This window comes from Perca fluviatilis, chromosome 7 (assembly GCF_010015445.1).
Source record: "Perca fluviatilis chromosome 7, GENO_Pfluv_1.0, whole genome shotgun sequence".
Taxonomy (NCBI): domain Eukaryota; kingdom Metazoa; phylum Chordata; class Actinopteri; order Perciformes; family Percidae; genus Perca; species Perca fluviatilis.
In genome coordinates, this window is record NC_053118.1 from 5,446,165 (window position 1) to 5,467,550 (window position 21,386).

Below are 21,386 nucleotides of genomic sequence, written 5' to 3' on the forward strand. Positions count from 1 at the left end.
AAACTTGCATGCATGGTGGGGTTTAAAACATTACTGCCAAAGTCTAAGTAGCATGTTTAACATCCAGAGACAGTCATTGTACTTCTCAAAAGTTAATAAACAATACAGACTAGCTCGCCGTTTCATTAATATTCATATACTTGCGTTGTCTTTTCCTTTTCTGTGGGTGCATCTTTACATAGCCCCAGAGGTGACATAGAGGGAAAAAAAAACCTGCAACAACTCCTGTGTGTTTCCTTTTTATATGCGTGGTTGTGCTCCCGTGATAAGCAAGTGAACAGTGAGTGTACAGACAACTTTTTTACCAGTTGGCCTGAAATACTCCCATACTTTGGAGGACTCATCTCCCTATGCTATTTTTTCAAATCAAAGCAGTGAAGGCGGGGGTAGGGGGAAGAAAGAGGATATGAGATTAACCAGCAGGAGGCGAACAGCGCACAGACTGGTGTGGAGGTGAATTACAGTGAGTTTTAATGGAATACTGGGAAAGTTTAATAACAATAGGACAATTGAAGTCCAGATTATGAGGTCATTTCAGCAGAGCCAACAGCTTCATATGCCATGGACATGTAAATATGGTGCTGAATTTGCCAGTATTTTAAGAAGACAAATGGTTGGGACTTTGTCATGCAATGACAAAGCTGATGTGCGTTATGTGAAGCACAGTGTTTTGGTGTCAGCAGAAATACTTCTCTTAGAAAACTGTACAGTGCCTCTGTCTCCATTCCACCAGACAATATTGGATGAGCAAGACCAAAGAAAGGTCACTGTAGTCATGCCACTATGCGGTTGAGCTCTAGGAGACTATGATGTTGTTTGCATGGAATGCACATTTTACCTTTGTGGCAAAGCCTGATTAAAACTAATTGTTGAAATAAATTGTTTTGTGTATCTTTTATACATAACATTGGTCATTGCTAATGACATACACAGTAATTAATCTAGCATACTTTAATTAAATAAATCGATTCAAGCTAACATTTAAGAGTCTGCAATTAGGCTATACTGAGCCTGCCCTATTTTAAGAGATTTTCTAAAGTTTAAAATTAAGTTAAAGGTGCCCTGCCATACAAAACCGTTTTTACTTTCATTTTCTGAAATATGTTAGGTCCATATGTGTTTGTTTTATGTTGCGAATGTGAAAATGAACTGCTACCTCCTTTGTCAGCTCTAGCCACTGAAAAGAAATAAGCAGAGAAATCAGGCCAATTACAAAAGCTGGTCAGTCGGACATCATATTGCCTGAGCTCATTACTATTCATTAGCTTGCCCAGTTGGGCTGGGTAAAGGATTCTGACAGCCAGGCTCTCATTGGCTAGCTGTTAGCCAATCACATTCAAACAGCTTAGCTTTTTGAATATTAATGAGAACTGGCAGTCTTCCTGTAGGCTTTCTATACCAAACTAGAATGGCTTGAAACAAGGTAACCAAGGCATTTTTTTCACAAAAAATGTTACAGAGTCCATGGTAGAACTTCAGACATTACCACAAAGTAATGAAATACGTGTGGCAGGGCACCTTTAATACCTTTTAGAAAAATGTCACCTGGGGTAAAACTCCCCCTGCTGCTACCGTGATTTGCATTTGTATAGCTCACAGAATTTTCATTTACATGTTAAGCCTCCCCTAGAATTAGGGGGGAGGGAGGGGGGTGTCATGGGGGGGGACAACTGCCAACCAAGGCCCACGTCAATTTCCGACAATTCACGGCATTTTTCGGTGTTGCCTGCAAATTGCCATGTACAGTCATAAACCTTAAGTTCCACGACAATCTACAGTGCCACTTACTGACCAAAATCCCACTTTTCATGCAGTGTACAGTGAGTGTGCATCTCCGTGACAGCAATACAATGGAGCCCATGGTTTTGGTGTCGTCACTAGATGAAGCAGCACCTTTGAAATATTTATTTTGTAGACGATTTACATCTCTTTTACGTAAATGTGATTCTTGAATCACGTCTACGTTCTTCCTTCTTAAATAGTCCAGGAATTTAGCTCGTTTGATCGGCCCGTTTAGCCCCCAGATGTTAACAGAAAGGATTGAAAGTTCAGCCATCTTCAAAATGCACATGTATATGTTTCTTGAGTACCATGCCGGAATTCACTGATAAATTTGTAGCAAATGGTGAGCTGTTAGATCTAAGCACAGTGTGGTGAAAACACAAAACATAAAATAAATCCCCTAACCCTCTGACCGGCAATTTCCACTGGATGCGGAACGTCGACTGAGTCATTAGGTTTCCATTAAAGTCAATCTGTGTATTTCCACAGACTGCGGAACGTCTGCGTCCCAACTCCGTCCCAGTTCCGTCAGTCCGCAGCCCTCCGCAGCAGATACGCAGAGCTTCTATTTTTGACGGACGACGGAGAGCTCCGCAGCAATTCAGCACACGGCAGATAGTGCGGGACAGGAAGTCGAGCACAGAAACAAAATAAATATCATCAAGGATCATATTTCCCTGAACTACACCTTGAAAACACAGCACAGAGCTGTTTCCCCTCTACTCCTCTGGATGGAAACAAACTGTTGTTGGTTTTGTGGTTCTATTCTACCTGAATTCGCGAGAACTTGTGGGTCCTCGTGACTACAGCTGTCAGTTACGGCCGCAGCCGTTCCGCCACAAATCCGGACCCGGTGGGTATTGACGGACGGCGGAGCACGCAGCAGACACGCAGCGAGCCGGTCCGCAGCTGTTACGCATCCAGTGGAAATCCCCGTTCAGACTGCAAAACCCCTTCCCTCTCTGTAGGATACGTGGCTGCATCAAACGCAGCTCGCACATAAACTCAGCTCAAAACTGCCCCTCCTGTCTAAAGTCACAGGTTAACTGAAACATGTCTAATGTTTTTCTATGTTAAACATGAACAATATTACAAAAAAAACCTTAAACTTAAAACTTACCTTAAAACTAAGTCCCAACCATCTATTAAGTTCTGAAGTAAACTGTATGAAAAACAAATCAGCCGTGTAGGAGAAATAGACATAGCTTATAAAATGCAGTCAAATCAAATGCTCCGTATAACTCAGCTCCCAAGATCATACATTATAATTCAACCAGCTATTACGCTCTGAAACAGCCTATGTGGGTAACAAACCATGTAAGAGTAGTAAATATAGATTATAAGATGTTAAGTGTTTATCATGTTCTTAGGCTGTGTAAATTGAGCAGTCCATGTCCGTCATGTTTTCAGCCTCATCAAACATTCCTTTAAAAGTCAGGTTGCCAAACTTACATGCAGTGTCCATGGTTGAACTTGCAGTGTTCCCCATACGCTAATCCACAGTCGTCGGGTCCGCCAGCTCGCTTCCCGCACCGGAGGTCCCCACGCCGCCCTCTGGGCCCAATGACAGCTCCCAGTCCGGTCGCGAAGCATGCAGAGCGGGCGTCACGTCTCTTTCCTTCATATCCAAATCCCAACAGAACTTTTCCGCTTCCTCAGGTGCAGTGAATGTGAACGTTCTCCCTCCGTGGTTTACTCTCAGAGTTGCCGGATAAATGAGAAAGTTTGGGATTTAGCATGTATCTTACACTGTACCCCTATAAATCCCTGGCGCTGTTGTACAGTGAGAGTGCTGTAATCAGGCTTAAAGCGCAGTGTTGCGTTGGAATCACGAATTGGGCCTTCCTGCTGTGCTTGTCTCGCCCCCTGAATAATTGCCTGATGGTCCTGGTATCTCAGACACCTGAGAATCAGCGTGCGTGTTGCTGTCCCCTTGCTGTAGATTCTATGTGCCCTGTCAATTTCGATGGTAGCCCTGTTCCGTAAGGAAGGGATCCATTTTGGCAGTATGTTTTTGCAAAAATCCAACTGGGTCGTCTTTTTCACTGCTCTCTTTCAGCCCAATGATTCAGATGTTATTTATTCTGGATCTGTCTTCCAGTTCAGCCAACTTTAACTCAAATTTCCTCTGGTCATCAATGCAGGCTTTCACCGTGTTTCTTATCTGTCTGCTGTCCTTCTGCGCCTCGTCTAGTCGCTGTATTAAATCTTCCTTCACTGCGATGCAGACCGCTGACTGAAGCCTACTTTGTTGTCTTTTCAGAACCCTGACCATGAACACCTCCATACGTATGTCCGCGTTAGCAAAACCTCGCTAGCCGATGCCATGTTAGCAGAGTTGGCACAAATCTTTGCCCGGGTAAACGGCAGCGGGGTCTGCTTTTTCACTCCTCCAGACATTTCACTAAGTTACCGTGGTGATAAACGAAACCGTTGACATAGAGTAAAAAAGAATAGACCTTGTTTTTAAAGAGAATGCAGAGATGAGGTTAAGAGCTTCACTTCTGAGTAGCCATGCGATCCATCGGTCACGTGATCTCCCCAGAACTTAACGTTTTTTACATTTCTGTAAATAAAAACCAACTAATCTTATTACTGGGCCAAAAAATACCAGAAAAGATTGAGAAGAAAGACTCACTTGTTCCTAGTGATAAAGCTAGCAAAAGATAAGAACTTGATTAAAATAAAATGGAAGGATCTTTAAAATAAAATATATGGAATGGGGAAAAAAAAATGCTAGAGAATTAGAAATCAAGTATATATCTTTGAAAAAGATAGGAAAAATGAATTAGGTATACAATGCATATTGCTAATGATCTTCTTGTTAGTTGTGATAACTAAGAGAATAATGGGATATGAGTTGTATGTCTAGCTTAAGAAATACATAAATGCATATGCACACACAGTGTGTGAATATGTGTATGCATGTGTGCGCACAGACTCACGTGCTTATGTATTGATGTATGTGTGATTATATGTGATTGTGTGTGTATATCTACCCCGTCGTTAATGTATCCTTTGACTTGAATGTATCATATTACCAGCCAACTATAATTTACACACTGATATTTAGGTAATCAGCTATTCTTTGTCTAATTTTTTATTCCCCTCCCTCTAATTTCTTTCATTCTTATTTTGTCATTTTAAATTTCTTTATGCGTAACTCCAGCAATATTATGTTACCAATTTATATAATTTTCATAAAATGCAAATAAAAAAATAATAATTTTGTATGCTGGTGTCACCCCACACCAGTGCCAGTAGGTAGTCATCTCAAAAGTCAGTAGTGAAGGCCATAGATTAAACCCTTAGGCGTTAAAGATGTATTCCTTTATCTTGGCTAAGCTTGGAACAATCTGCTCATGAAATCAATGGCTTTTTTCTACAGCCATAAGTGATTTACTTCAAAAATACAAATGTATTTTCATGGAAAAGGTAAATTGTTCCATTTATCAGTAGAAGAAGGAATCCGTACACACTATAGTAGTTTGGTGCCAACCTAAATCATTTAGCCTGTTGGTGTGCCTGTGTATTGTAGCTCATCAAACCAAATTCCCTCTCCTGCTTTGAACTTCTTTTTGTCTGCAACTCTAGGTCATCTGACTCCTATGGGAGACATTTGATCATTTAATCAAGGAGACAGGGCTTTGACATGTAGGGAACTGAACAACACAGAGGGAAAGACAATAGGACAAGCAGCTATGTTATGCTTGTAGAGAATGCACTGAAATACTGGTTTTGTGACCTGGATGATTTTTAGAAAGGGTTACAATTTTCTTTTGTCTTTTTTTTATTTAGTGGCCAAAAAAAAGTTATTTGGGATTTGGTTTATGATTACTGACAAGGTAACAAAAGCACACCAATTGAAGTTTGGTTGTCTCTCATTTTCAGGGCATAGAGCAGTTGAAAAAGGAAGAGAGAAGATGGGCTAAAAAAACTAAGTGGATGAACATGAGGGCGGTATTTGGACACCCTTTCTCCTTATTGTGGTTTAGTCCCTTCTCCACCCCTGACCATGGGAAGGCTGAGACCTACCAGTATGTGGTGTGAGAGCTCAGCGCATTGAACGAGGCGGCCAGGTCAAAACCAAAGTGTGAAAACCTTCCCAGCCCATAGAGTCTGTTGCTCCCAATGATGTATATTTTACCTCCCACACTAGCCATGGACAGCTTTTCATCTGCTTTTTGTTCTGCCATCTGTGCGCTTTGTTTTATTTTTTGTTGCCTTAAGTAAGTTGAGTTGCAGAGAAAAAGAAAGCACTTTCAGTTTGTGAATCCTGTTTTGAAACACTGTGATACATCTGTTTCTTTTCTGAGCGGTTTCTATTTCTGTTGTCTGTTGCTGTTGTATCTTCTCTTTTCTTGTACTGTTTTCTCTTGCTTTCCCCTAAAGGGTTAGTTCAGTTAAATTCCAAAAAACACTCCCTTATCCCTGGCCATGCTGATGGTTTTAGTTTTGGGTGTTGAAAACACAATACAATGGAAGATAATGGAATTTAATATATGGCTGCCATTAACAATTGTTTTCATTATTGATAAATCTAAATTTTTATATGCTCTGACATATAAAATGTCAGAGCATATAAAAAAAAGTTTTATTCAACCAACAGAAGTTTTACATTAAAAACATAAGATATTCGATTCACTACCATAAAACACAACATAAACTAATTTCACATTTGAAGAGCTGCTTTGTCTTTTTTTGGTTAAGAAATTATTAAACAATTATCAAATATGTTTTAGAATAATTTTGTTTTAAGTGACTCAATAGACAAATTGTTTAAACTATAATTAATTTTTAATTTTAAGGGAAATATGTGTAGTAACAAGGTATCATCCTCTTGTCAAACAGTAATCAGTAGTGTATTCCAGATATGGACAAAAATAAACTTTTCAAATATGTTCCCACAAGAATGGATTGAATGAATTGTTAGGTTACAGTAGGTTAAGAGTAACAGTCTCCACAATCATATTCCTTGTGGGAGCCATTCTGCAAATATCCATTCTTGGCTGACCTGGTGCCAAATAAAGCACTGTAAAGGAACAGTTTGCTATCATTATTGTGGATATTTGTGAAAATATTTTAGATACATCCAGTCGGGCAAAAAAAGTTATTGTTCTGCTAGAATAAAGTTGTGGCTTCTTTCACTCATTCTTACAATTAGTGATGCACCAATCCCATGTTTTTTCCTGATATCTTAACTCACACCTGCCAATACAATATCGATTCCCAAGTGGTCTGTTTTTCCCTTTCCTTGGGATAATTTTTATGGTGTATCCCTATTCACTAAATGCATGCAATACCCAGTATTGACTGTAATACTGCGATAACCCCCCGCACCCTCTGTGAAAAATGTAAGTGGTAAATTCATGGGTGGTGTTCAAAGTGTCCACAGCTTACCTGTGAGACAAGTAGATAGTATCTTACCATACAAGAAAACGTGTTTGAAGTCCCTTTAAAGTGTATTTGAGCTTTACATGACTGAGTGAAGGATCCCTTTGAGAAAACTGCATACAAGGCCAAATAATTCACACTGCAGTTTAATCATGTGTTTTAAATTACTTAAATATCTACATTTTACCCAAGTGTGGGACATTCACCTGATTCCTCTCTGATACATGCTTGACATGAACAAAGACTTTGTTAGAGGACAGAGATGGGTTTTTTTCCCTACCAAAAGGCAGGAAGTTTCTGTTTGTCCCACCAAACGGAATCAATTCAGAATCAAAAAGCCAGCTTGCTTTGGTTTTGGCAGGTTTTCCTAAATCATTCTTCCAATGCTCAAGGAGGAAATTAAATAATTCAAGTAATCAGTACATATGTCAGCTTCATGTCTTTTAAGCAATGGTTGTTAGATTTGTCGGTAGAGTTAGCAGGCTGTCAACAATCATATTTTAACATATGCTCATTCTCCCTTTTTTGAGGAAAGGATTGGCCTCCCTGTGTGTGTGTGTGTGTGTGTGTGTGTGTGTGTGTGTGTGTGTGTGTGTGTGTGTGTGTGTGTGTGTGTGTGTGTGTGTGTGTGGTGTGAGCGTCTTCCAAAATTACCTGATTATTTAGAAAAACTTTGATATGAAATTCTTCAAAAAAGGACACCGGCTCTGCATTAAAATTGAAAAATATGAAAACCTGTGTGGAGGAAGGGAAGCATAGTTTAAAAATGTATTGCTCTGCATACATCTTGTTATGCAGCAGCGTTATATTAGTTTGACTGTATTTCTGCACTACTGCATTTAACAAAGTATTAACTTTCATCATTCATATTTACACTATTAAAGTGCCCATATTATGAAAAAATCACTTTATTATTGTTATTTTGTATGTCTGGTGCTTTACAAACTTAGAAAAAAATCCATCCATGCTGTTTAGAGTGAGATACGGTTTCTGAACGTGTCCTGCCTTCAGTCTCCGCGTGAGCTGTTCAAAATCTGCACGGCTTTCTACGTCACAAACCAAAATGAGCTGGCTAACCGCTAGCGTTAGCATGCTAGCGTTAGCATGCCAGCGTTAGCATGCCAGCGTTAGCATTAGCATTGTTCTCAATAGCAAAGCACTGCTACAACACACATAAATTCACATCATAATCTACAAAAGAACTACTTACATGTGTGCCCTCGTTTAGAGCCAGCTAATCCTGCCTTGTAACTGACCGAAGTTGGAGAAACAACCTTTCTTTTACTGCCTATGGAGCTAGCTGACATCTGATCTACATCTGAGCTACTGCGCATGTGCGAATGCAATCAAAGATGAGAGAAGAAAAGAGGTCTCACTCTGTAGCTAAAACAGAGACAAGGTGAAAAGAGGAGCAAAAAAAAACAAAAACAAATTGGTGTTTTTTGAAAATTAAACCATGTAAACCTATTCTGGTATAACCTTAAAATACAATTATGAACCTGAAAATGAGCATAATATGGGTGCTTTAAGTACTAAATATGCTAATTTGCACTTTGTATTTATTATTTCAGATTTCTCCTGTGTGAATTGCTCTGTTCTAAAATGTGCATTTTAGTCTTTTCTTTGTATACATGATATGTATGTACTGTATCCTTTGTTTTCTAATGCATGGTACAGTTGAATGTTTATTTATGTTTGTAACACTGCTGGTATGATGATGCCAAGTCTCTCTGGTTCTTGGTGATAGAGATGCTTTGTTTTATACAGAAGTTTTAATTCTTTCAAAATATTCTGAAAATATTTCAGCACATGCACAGAGAATAAATACCTCTCTGTTGCAATGCAAAATGGTATGCTTCTTTCTAATGTTTTTATTCCTCTTGCATTGTGAAGGGCCTACTTCACCAAAATGTTTCAACCTCAATTTTTATGTTTAAAGAATAGAGAAAATATTCTGCTTTCCCTCACACCCTGCATTATTAAATTTCCACTCTGTCTTTCATTCTATTCCAACTTTACTATTTGTAATGTGCCTATTTCCCATGCATTGTTTTCTCTACACATGCATTTGCTTTTGTTGATAACTCATTCTGCCGAAAGCTTTCTGAAGCAGACAACTCTTTGTAATCTTGAGGAGAGGTAAGCTAAGTAACAGAGGCCCTGACACACCAAGGAGGCCCTCAGTCCAAGTTGGGCCAACGGTGACAGACCATTGACCTAGTTTTTCGGTGTGTCCCGCACCGTTTTTTTTGGGGGCCAATCGTCGTCAGCCATCTGCTGAATAGCCAATCCATCTGATTGACTGTTAAAGCGGTAGTGAGGAAAGCAAACAAATGACTATGAGAGCACACACAGGCTCTTCTCTTTATCATTTCATCTGATCTATCCAATACACAGAAGAGCTGTCAAAACTGGCCAAAAAGGACTTTTGAATGTTCCTTCTAAAAAACACATAGGTTTGAATAATTGGAATATCTAATTTTGCACATTATGCCCATAAGATGGCAACGAAATGTACAACGAGATACATAACTACTTGTGTAGGTGTATTTATTTCAACATAAACATGTCTTTTAAAAGATCGAGATATGACAACACATAATATTTCTTTCATGACCTCTTGTTACATCTTAGCACATTGCTATCGCCAGAGTGACAACTTTGTTCGGCTCATTTTCTGTGTAGCATGATGGCATGTTAGGTGGGTGGAAGTAGCAAGCTAACGTTAGCTAACGAACATTAGCCAGCTCACCACCGCTCCTAAAGTTTATGAATAGTCATAAAGCAACAACTGTGAAGTTTTTATGTTGTAATTGGGCCTGTACTTTTTCGTTCATTTGATTTCCGAATGGTGATTTCCCCTCTAAACTTATCACATGGTTTCATTTCAATAATTGTTTGACTCAAAACTCTCCAAAATATGAACCCAGATTTGTGTCGCATAAATTTCTTTTTTTTTCCTCATTTGCTCTCCCATTAATCATCACAACCCCTTAGATTTGTCTTTTGACCCTTTGTAAGGGGTAACGTAAAAAGTAAACTTAGAAAAATGAATGTAATGTTGACCATCACTGATGGTAAATAGTCCAAATAGCATGGCAAACACATGAAACTTCCCCTTTTCAAGTGTTAAATGCAAAGTTTGGCATTTACAGACAACTTTCTCATGGGACTATTATTAATAGTGCACTCATATGTAGGGTTGGGCATCGTTTGGATGTTAACGATTCTGATTCCAATCCCGATTCTTCCTTTCGATTCCGGTTCTTATCGGTTCTCAATTCCGATTCTTTGTGGGGTGGAGTTGAAACGTGTCACATGCCTATTTTCACAAATAAGAGGAAAGTTTTATTTTGATTCAAAGGTGGTTTGCGGTTTTACAGCTTTTTCAACGTAAAATAAAGCCACACTAGAGCACCGCTTACTGTGCTCCATGGCTGCAACACAACAAGCACCTGGCCGCTACGGAAACCCAAACTTGCGCATGATAAATTGGGATGTGATGATCGGATATGAAACCAAATCCTCCAAATGATTCCCAAACGATTCCAATAAAGAAACGATTCCGATAGAATCGTAATTTTTGAAACGATTCCGATTAGGAATCGGTTCTCGATGCTCAACCCTACTCATATGTATATTTCAGTCACATGTAAATATAAAATGACTCACAGATAGGCCGGTCGCGATAGTCAATATATGAACTTATCGCACAATATATGAAAATGAGCACAGTAGCTTTTGGTGACGCAATATATTGCAATTGATAATTTTTATAATTGAAAATAAAGAATATATTCATTTTGACATACAAATTAATGTTACCAACATTTTAGTCGATCGCGCCGCCTCTGTCTTCTCGTCTGCTTTCTGGGGCTCAGGCAGCGTCTCCACACGCACACACACGCGCACACACACACACACACACAGAGGATAGCGACAGGTCAAGAGAAGCCAGTTATCTACAGCCAGTTAGGAAGAATAAGTCCCAATAGACTTACAAAGCCGCAATCTTCAGTTCCGGTGTGGGAACATTTTGGCTTTAAGCCGAATGAGAGAGGAAAAAAGGAAACGGAAAATGTCAAACAAGAGGCTTCACTTCCAGGCTGGCTTGATGTCAAGCCCTGCCTTCCCACGGGCTGCAGCGAGATGCTCCTCAACTCAGTGTGCTTCCCAGCAGCCAGCTCCCCCTGCTGTCCATAAGGTGCCTCTGCCCCCCCTTTCGATTCAGACCCTCCTACCAGCCTTTGGGCCACGCCTCCGCTTTTGACATCTGTCAAGTCCAAATCGAAAAGCCAAATGTTAAATCGAAATGGAAAAGGTGAATCTTAAAATGTCAAAGGGCAATTGCCAAGTGTAAAATTTAAAAGATAACATTTTAAATTATAAAGTGCAAAGGCTTTTTTTTCTATTTGAGATTTTAATTTAAGTATTTCCATTTAAGCTTTTCCATTTCACATTTTGAGTTAAATTTGACTTTTTACATTGCACTTTAAATTTTCAAATTATCATTTTACTTTTCAACTTAGCTTTTTCAGTTTCCTTTTTCTTTTTTAAATTCATTTATGGCATGATTTTTCCTAGTAGCGTAGTAAAATAATTTAAATTTGATCTTGCTTCCTTTTCTCTTTGGACTTTAAATTTGAATTATGAATAAATATATCCTCCATAGAGGATGACCGCTGGCAGCAGTTGGGTTAGTTAACCTTAATTAACAGCTACTAACGTTAATCATAACAGTTTCCCTGTTTAGGCTATCATCATGTGTTTGTTATTATAATGTCACAATATAATCTAATCTAACTATAATGACATGACTGCTGGGAAGCAGTGAAAATAACTAGTTTCAACGTTTTGTTTAGTGTGGACTTTACACACAAACTTAAGATAGAACTTACGCACAGCTGGTGCAACAGGGCTGCAGGTGTTGTATTTAGCCTACGTAAATACAATTCTATGAAAAACAAAGTCTCATGTGCACAGAACAGTTTGATAAAACAGTGGCCAAAACATATCTTACGTTACACAGATATACTATGTGAAGATCGCTTTTACACAACAAAACCTTAACTAACCGTTGTCAATGACCACATCAGGTAAACATTGTCACATTTATGCATAATTTTTTGTAAAATAAACACTCTTCTGTGTCTTCAAATGGATCTTTGTTGTTGTAAAGTTTGTCAGAGAAATAAAACCAGATGGCATGTAATTGTTAGACATATGCTTTTGAGAAACAATTGCAAATAAAGCAAACTGTTGCTAAAAAGGAACTATATGCTGTTATCACTTAGGTAGCGTTACAGTTGACGCAGTGCTTAATTTGTTAAGTGGGAGGTCCCGTAGTGCAGAGGGGGGGTGGATCCGGTGACTAAAAACGTAGTAACGGAACAAAAAAATAAAAATTACACTGCCTAGTAGCTTCGCTGACAAAAAAAACCTAAACAATGCTGTGTGGACATCAGGGCAATGTTTAGTTTTTTATTTCAGAACATGCACTGCATCGGTGCGAAATGTAAAAAAAATGAAATAAAAAATACACTGCAACAATCGTTTTCACAAGCACCAATTATCCATCGGACTATTAAATTAACCAAAAAAAACACGTGGTCTCCACATTCTTGATCGTTAGAAACGGTTTTTGCTTGTTTGGGATCCGACTGGCCAGCATATTTGAACAAGTTAAGCAAACTTTGTTGTTTTTTTGACATTTTTCCCTTGACTGAAATGAGGCTATAACAGCAATCTCAACCAGTACAAGCGCTTGTGTCTCTAGAAGTGCAGCGCCGCGCTGTTGAAGTGCCTCCCCTCCCTCCGTCCCTCTCCCCCTCTGTCTTACCCAGAAAATTCACCTCAAAACGCAACGAAAATGCAAACAAGAGTTTTGTGGAACTTCAATGGGGAATAACAAAACAGATAACAACATTGAACACTACACAAAGTTTATTTTTTCATTCAGGCGATTAATTTAGACAGGAGGTGACGGAGCCAATAAAAAAGGTTCTGAATCCAACGTCGGAGGTGCCAGAACATGTTCCGGCGTGTTTTGGCTCAAATTAAGCCCTGAGTTGACGTTCAAACTCCCCCGCTGCTGAAAAATATTCTCGCAGAAAAACTGTTTTGTATCCGGTTTTCCTTTTAGAATGACTTATAGATTACTGCTGCTTGCTGGTATGGAGAATTATTTCCTTGCTCTCATGCGCACAATGTACGTGGTACTTGGCCATCCGCTGTAGTTTCTGTCGGCCTTCGTCGCCACTAGTTCTTGGCCGTCGGCTTGGTGTGTTGGGGCCTTAACACATCACAAGCATGCTGAATTCAATTTGAAGGGGTAAAGTGCACCTCATTTTTTTCTGATTTTCTTTTTTTGCTGTTTCACATTTAACCAAACATTATGAATGAATGAGTGAGCTTTGTGCGTAACAGGATGCATGCACCATTTGACTTGTTTGCTTCTTCCGCAGGGGTTTATTCTTTATTTTTAAAGTGCATGTAAGTCATGTTGTAAAGTATTGATTTTGGGCGTGTTTCTTGTAAAACAAAATAATCAGAACTAATATGTTTATGTACATTGAAAGAGTAACCACTCCTGTCTATACTGGCCATGAAAAGATCCTTTCACAACTACACTGCAAAAGATGGAGGACAAAATCCACACTCTTTGCACTCTTTGCAAAAATGCAATCCAAAATTTAGCCTAAGCAGTGCCAGAAATGGGTCGGAACTCACCAGTACAGAGTACCATCACCTCCTGCGGTGAGTAGGTACACACCCCTAAACAACTGCATCTCTCACATAGCAGCTTAACGCTGAGAAAAAAGAGCTGGAAAAAGTCCTTGTTAACATCGATAATTGTATTAGATAACATATTGTACATCTTTTGCTAAGTGCGCCCTGCTTCTCGTCATCGGGGCGCGCTGACGCTTGAGTGCACATTCCAAACCAATTTCAATTAATCTTTCACACCCATTGACATATATAAAATGGACCAACAGATCCTGTTGTTCTGGGCGGAGACCAGGAGACTATTAGAAGCACTTTTCGGGTTACTGCGCAGCCTCCAACTGAGCTCGAAGACGTAGATGTGACGTGAGCAACCTGTCTGAAAGTTGTAAGCCTTCTGTAGCTGTGCCAAGAGAAATCTCAATCATTCCCAATCTTGCAGACTGAGAGCGTAGGTATATGTAAGGAGATCAAATAGGCACAGGCTAATTATTGCTAACTAAAATGCTAGTTAACATTAGTAATTAAACTTAAACAGCTAATGTGAGTCGAAACTGTCTGTTAGCTTCTCCTGTACTGTACGGTAATTTTTCTACTGTGCAACAGTAAGTCGCATGGTTATGACATAATCGTTAGCCTATTTTTACAACAATGTCTGCTATGGAACCAAAACGTGAGGTACAAGGTAATTGAGCCTTTTATACATTGTTGTGTTTCTTTAGAAAGAAACAATGGACAAATAGATTCTTTAAACGCTTCAGATGTAAAACTTCGTGTCAATCACTGCTCATGCACACACATTCATTCTCCCTTGTGGAGGTAGGAGGCTTAGGAGGCCGTTTTGGGCTTTAGCAGAAAGGGGGGAGGGACTGAGAAGTTGTTGATGTTCAAATTATTTGGCTAAGTCCTAGCTCTTCCCAATCCTACCTACAACATCTTTAATCTGTTGCGTGTTTTTCATACAAAAAAGAGCACACAACCTTAATCACAGATGAATATTTCATCACTGTAGCCACAGTGGCAGGTCAGCAAAAGGATCATGTCAAGCCCTAAATGTGTGCAATGAAATGCATAAGTGATATATTACCAAACGTGTATAAATATATCCAAAACACATGATCATGTCATGCAACTGCTGGATCAGAGTACCAGCACCTTTTTTGATCAAATTCAGGCACTGAACCTAGGCTAAAATTAGGCTTCAGCCATCAGAGTAAAACAGAATATTCCCACTTGATTTGTCAAGGTCACATGTTCAAAAAAATCAAGCAAACTGCAGAATTCAGTACACGTAGGAGACAGGGACAAGCTCACATCAATTAGTATACAGACATTTGCCGGTGGGTGAGCAAGAATGTTGATTTCTTCTCATGGAGCCGACATGAAAACTATTTTAGCCAGCCACTGTGCTGCTATTAGGGCTGCAGCTATCGATTATTTTAGTAATCGAATATTCTACCGATTATTCCATCGATTAATCGAGTAATCGGATAAGAAATACTTAGTAAGAAATAATTAGTAAACAGCAATAGTAAATATTTATTATTGTGGTTTACTAAAAAAAAGGAAACCTGTCGCTTGTTATATACAAAAGACAGGTTTCCTTTTTTAGAAAAAGCAAAAATTTGTATTGCCAAATTCCAAGACCCTTAAAAAAACAACAACATTACAATAGTACATTTTTGGTGGCCAAAATGTTAATATTTTTCACCCCATTCCCCTTCTTGCCTCTGGCTCTTTACACTGGATATGTAAAAGAGCTGTTCACCGACCTGAGGGTAAATGTGACTGTATGAAGCTTACAGGGCCATTCAACTACACTGTTCTGGGGGACACATTTTCAGAAGCCAGGGAGGAGCATAGATATATCTATGGTGAGGAGAAAGAATAAAGAATGCATGATGACGTCATTCACGTGCATATTAAGTAGCCATGCTGGGGGGAGGAGCCGTTTGTCTCCGGCTTAGCTAAGTTTGCAAAGATTAGAAGCAAACTAATAAACAGTTAGACTACAAACCGACAGCTTTCGTTTTAGCTTGTTGGTAAAACATCGCTATTAGCACAGTAGCATGCTGTAGGCTAGTTATGTAAAACAGCGCTATTAGCAGAGTAGCATGCTGTAGGCTAGTTGTGTAAAACAGCGCTATTAGCAGAGTAGCATGCTATAGGCTAGCTAGTTGTGTAAAACAGCGCTATTAGCAGAGTAGCATGCTGTAGGCTAGTTGTGTAAAATAGCGCGGTGGACGAGAGCAGCAGACGTTAGCTACCTTGTGTCGGGTTCGCTCCGTGGAATGGATGAGTACACTGGATGTTTGTTACAGAGGTGATGTAGCAGCACGTTTGCAGCTAAAAATTATCCCAAACTTTCTGTCGTTTCCTCTCGCCTATCTCTTCTCTTACACCCTCGCTATTTTCGTCTTCCTTCATTTGTAATCTGGGCCGTCAGTCTTGTTTATATACTGTCTGTGCTTGTGTTGTGTCCATTGACATATATATAAGGTTGTGTCCGCAGAAGCGCAAGCCTCGTGTGCGCTAGTAATAATCCTCCGTGCGGAAACACAGTGAGCCGTACAACCTTTGATTTAACGAAGCTTCGAGGCAAAGAATTTTGCTTCGAGGATTTTTTGTAATCGAATTATTCGAGTTATTCGAGGAATCGTTTCAGCCCTAGCTGCTATTGACAGACAGCAGAGACGTTTACGAAACACGGAGTCAGTATGGATTAGATAATCGGATCAAATAAATTATTCTTAAAAAATACATACGATACATATGATTGCCAGGACTTTTAAATGCATATTATTATTAATGCATATGCTTCATACAGTATGTATCATTTAAAAGTCCTGGCAATCATACTTTATCAAGGCTAAACCGTTTACTTACCATTTTCAGCTGATTTGACAAACTTGTAGATTTGTGATATTACACTTTCCTTTCGCATATCTGGCTCTTGACTTTTTGAGGGTCATGTTTGCAAATTTTAAATTTATTACAGATGCTTGTCTTTTTGACATCTTGCATTGATAGTTGAAAGTTGCAGCCAAGTTGCAACCCTCACAAATTTTCCGTTTCGGTGCTGGTAGCTTTAGATGATAGCTCAGGCCATACGCAAAGATGAAGTGAGGCAGGCTGTGAAATGTTTTTTACTTCTGTCTTGACTATTGATTTCATTACCCCCCACACACATTCAACAACAGCGCTCTGTATGAGAATAACTAGACCTAGTTATAGTTAATGTTAAAGCTAGCAAGTTTGAAAGTAGCATCTCCTCAGGGCTCCGTCTAACCCACCTACTGCCCTTGGAGCTCCCACCACACAGGGACGAGCACTGCTGCCTGCTGCTTCAAAGGGAAGCGAAAGGAGTGTTATGGCGCTGCATCACTGGAGGGTCCCGTCTTTTGTGAACCAAGCATGGGGGTCCATCCTTTCCACCAAAGTGGTCACTGCAGGTCTGTCAGGCTGGGGCGGAGATACAAGATACAAAGGCCGGTTTGTTAGAGGCCATTGGAGCAGAGGGTCGAGTGGTCTCACATAAACTTGCTGGAGCTCTCGGCGGTGTTTCTGTTCCTGAAACGTTTCCTTCCGTCGCTTGCGGGTCATCGCGTCTTAGTGAGGACGCACAATACGACGACAGTGGTGTATATCAACCGCCAGGGAGGTTTTCGCTCCCAGCAGTTGCACATGTTGTTATGCAAACTGATCCTCTAGAGCAGCAAGTGTCAGAGCAAAGCTTCCCTCAGCGTAGACGCACTAGCACACGCCCGGCCATGCAAGCTGGTTTATGCATCTCTCCCCTGGCCTTGATTCCTCCGACTCTGTCCAGGGTGCGTTACATGCTGATTCTGATCTCCACACTGGCCCGCTTTGCAATGGCTCTGGAGATTTATCAGCTAATGCATGCCCAGCCTTGGCAACTCCTGCTGCGCAGGGACCTGCTGTTCCAGGAAGGGGTGGTACTGTTTCAGCCACAGCCTGGAGCTGTGGGCTTGGCCCGTGAGTGCCTCGACCTGACTGCTGAGGGACTCCCACAGAGGGTGGTCGCCACTATCCACAATGCTAGGGCCTCCTCCACTAGGGTTCCGCCATCCATTCCACCATACCCCCACTCCGACATTGATGTCTAATTGTCGGAGTGGCGGCACTTCCATTGTTTTCAAACGTCCCACCACTCCGACAATTTTTGTTTCCATTAGGATTAGGTCAGCATGTCTGAATGGAAGCATGTCGGAGTGGCGGCATGTCGAATTGGCAGCCTGTAACCCCTCCACTAAGTCTCTGTATAGCTGTACGTGAAAGGTGTTTGAGGAATGGTGTAACAAAAAAGGACACGTTCAGTGGGGATGATTTAATCGTTCTTACAGGACCTGAGCGATAAACCAAAAGCCTTTTTCGTGGTTAAGGTGTATTTGGCAGCCATCGCTGTCTGGCAATTCAGGAGCTACCACATCCCATAGTGAGACATCGAAACAAATATTACGATTACGGTTATATTCATAACCCCAGATTGCGTAATATGAGTGATATGTCTCACCAGACAACCCTTCTTGCTTGGGTGGGTGAGAAGAGGTTGCTTATCTTGAATGACGCTGTGCCATCCGCACACACTATTTACGGTAGGTGGCACTACCTGGTGCAGATGGACTCACTACCAATCAGGATTGGCATAATGAGATAAGTGCTTCTGAGTCATCTCACTCATATTACTCAAAGTACTGGGGTTATGTATATAACCTTATGTTTTGTGTGAAATAACTGTAACTGGATTGTCATGACATTTGGTTCACACATTCATGTTACCCTCAGGATGAGTTGCAAGCTTTCTTCATCACTTGGATGTCTGCATCATTTCTAAATAAAATGTAATGTGGTGTTTCCATTGCTTTCACCTCCATTACTTTCTGAAAAACAGGAAGTCCACAGTTTTACTATAGTAAAGGTAGTGTTTTTCACTTTTTCTTTATAGCTGTAACCTCAAACATCTTACCTGGACATGTAGGTATCTTTGCTCTTTTACTTGTTTTTCTCTGAAACGGTACAGTGTATAATTGTTTCATTCTTATTTGGTGTTTGTGTACAAAAAAAGGCTTTCTGAGCTTTCTCCATATAAATACTGTATATGTTCACTAACTAGTCTAAAACAAGACACCTGAACTGTGTTCAAGCAATGAAAAACAAACTAGAGTTTGGTCCACATGAACTGCTGCTGTGCAGACTGTAGTTATAGTTTTGCACATGTGGCTTTGGTTGTGCCCACTGTTGTTTAGCAATCGAAAAAAACTGTAATACATTAGCTTATGACTAAATACCTGCAAAACTAATGACATTCCCATCAGCCTCAGCTGTACTTTGTGTCACACTAGGAAAGGATTGCTTATGGCCAATATGGACAGGATAACTCATATATATATGTATATATATATATAAAACACAGGACTAGTATTACCTGGGGACTTAGTTATTTATAATAATTGCAGAGGTCATCTATGATCTTAATCCCCTGCGAATGTCTGTAGTTTGTCAAGTAAAAATTCCAACGCAAATTACCTACCATATTCGCCAAACAGAGAGATTGTGTTATATTAGTTCCGTGCAAAACTGCATCTCTGTGATTTAGGGTGGTATTGGCAAGTTTTGACAGAGCCTTGACATCATATACAGGGAGTAATGTCAGTGAAATACAGACTTTTCTTATCGCGGTGGAGATTTCTAAATCAAATGAGGACCCCTGGTAATAATAGTCCCGTGCGAATAAGGCTTTAGTCATCAACTTTGTGCAATAGTTGTGATTGTGCATGTAGAAAAAGACATCCAGCTCAGCTCTGTTCACCTCAGACCCTCAATTGTTGTGTCCTCTCCAGGGAATCGAGCGTCTGAAGGGAGAGACAGGAAAGTGGGGGAAGTTGCCATGTTGGGAAGCCATGCAGATGGCGTTCGGTGGCCCATTCTCTTTATCCTGGTGCAGCCCCTTTGCAGGGCTAAGCTGCAAGAGCCTTTCAGAGCATGTGCCCGTCCCACAGGGGGAGATCATCGAAGAGGACGTCATAGAGATACCACTCAACTAGCACTGCCTGCATTCAGGAAACCCTTTATTCTCAGTCTGGCAGTGCTTCTCTACATGCAACATTTTGAATTGGTGGACTTTATCAGGGCTTTCTAAATAGTGAGACTCCACCTGGAATTTTAATTTGTATTTTTTATCTCAAAGACTTATATATCTTATATATGTGAAAATATCACGCCTACTTTCTTTTCCAGTGTTAATGTAGCTATTTTGCAGGGTGTATACTTACAGTATACTTACATTTTGTGAATATCTTTACCTAACTAGCAACTTGGTTTTTTTAAATAAATAAAGTACAATAAGTAAATAATATATATAAATGTTCTGCCATTGCACACACAAAAAGGAAGCTAATGCCTGGTGGAAATTACTTTCTACTACTTAACTCATGCTGCAAACCTGCAGTATTTTGCTCAAAGCATTGTGTAATAACTGTGCACAACAAGATCTCTGAGTCTTTCCAGCTCCTTCACTTCTCCAAAGTGTTTCTGACTTGAGGTGAGAAGACTAGATTATAAAACATTTTATTAAGCTGTCTCAGGAGAACACCACTGAAGCATGAGCAGTTTACTTTCAACCATTTAGCTGTCTTTGATGCCTTTTTTAGGATTTTAATTCACTTTGTGCCTTAACTGTCTTGACAAGCAAATGTTAGTGTGGGGAGAAACACGTATGATATATTGTTCATATACTCATCTGTCCAATTCTGGTGTCTGTGTCTGGATTTGCCATTTTCATCTCTATCCCACATATATGTAATACTTGGTTATTGACTTAATGAGGAAGAGATTATTGTTTAATTGAGTGAACTTCTGGATAAGGGCTTTAACTGTTAAATGAGTGCCTAATATCATGGGACCCCTCATGTTTACATTTTTTTAACAAACTATCATTGTTTAGTTTTCATTTTTAAATCCTGAAATAAATGGAAATATTTCATATATCTGTACACTACAAACAGTATTGTTTGTAATATTTTTTCTGTTAATCGAAACGGCATGGAATGATTGACTATTTTTCACAAACTCATCTGCACAGTTTTACATGACATGCAAACATATTTCATCCTTACGACCACCAGAGGCAGTGCTTAACACTGAATATATTTCGTATCGCGCTTACGCAGGTTGAGTACTTATATCAACAAAGTCTGTGACCTTGGGGTGAAACTGTAGACTATTAATCAATAATTACTAAGCTCGCCGCTTGTAGCCTTGCGATTACGGTCGGAGTTGCGGATTTTTCGCCCTACAAAAGCTGTCCCTCTTCAGCGAGGGGACGGTGTATTCGCCGTTCGGCTTCAAACGAGCCCTGGGGCCTCATTTATAAAACCTGTTAAGCAAGAAAAAGTTGCGTGAAGCAGGGTTCAATTTGTCGTCGCAACATTCCTTGCAATAGTCAGGATTTATAAAGAATTTCCATG

General features: G+C 39.9%; 1 protein-coding gene across 3 annotated transcripts in view; it reads left to right on the forward strand.

Moving 5' to 3' along the window:
- LOC120562244 (palmitoyltransferase ZDHHC3-like) overlaps window positions 1–20,926 on the forward strand; it is a 130,877-nt gene extending 109,951 nt beyond the window's left edge. For 2 of the 3 annotated variants that reach the window (XM_039805862.1, XM_039805863.1), the window contains one exon: window positions 19,761–20,926. In XM_039805862.1, coding sequence (XP_039661796.1) covers window positions 19,761–19,964 — 204 coding nt within the window. In that variant the 3' untranslated portion in view covers window positions 19,965–20,926. Of the gene's footprint in view, window positions 1–5,673; window positions 8,105–19,760 lie in introns of those variants that run through there. The other variant, XM_039805864.1, reaches the window with a different exon arrangement.
- The last annotated feature ends 460 nt before the right edge of the window (window positions 20,927–21,386 follow it).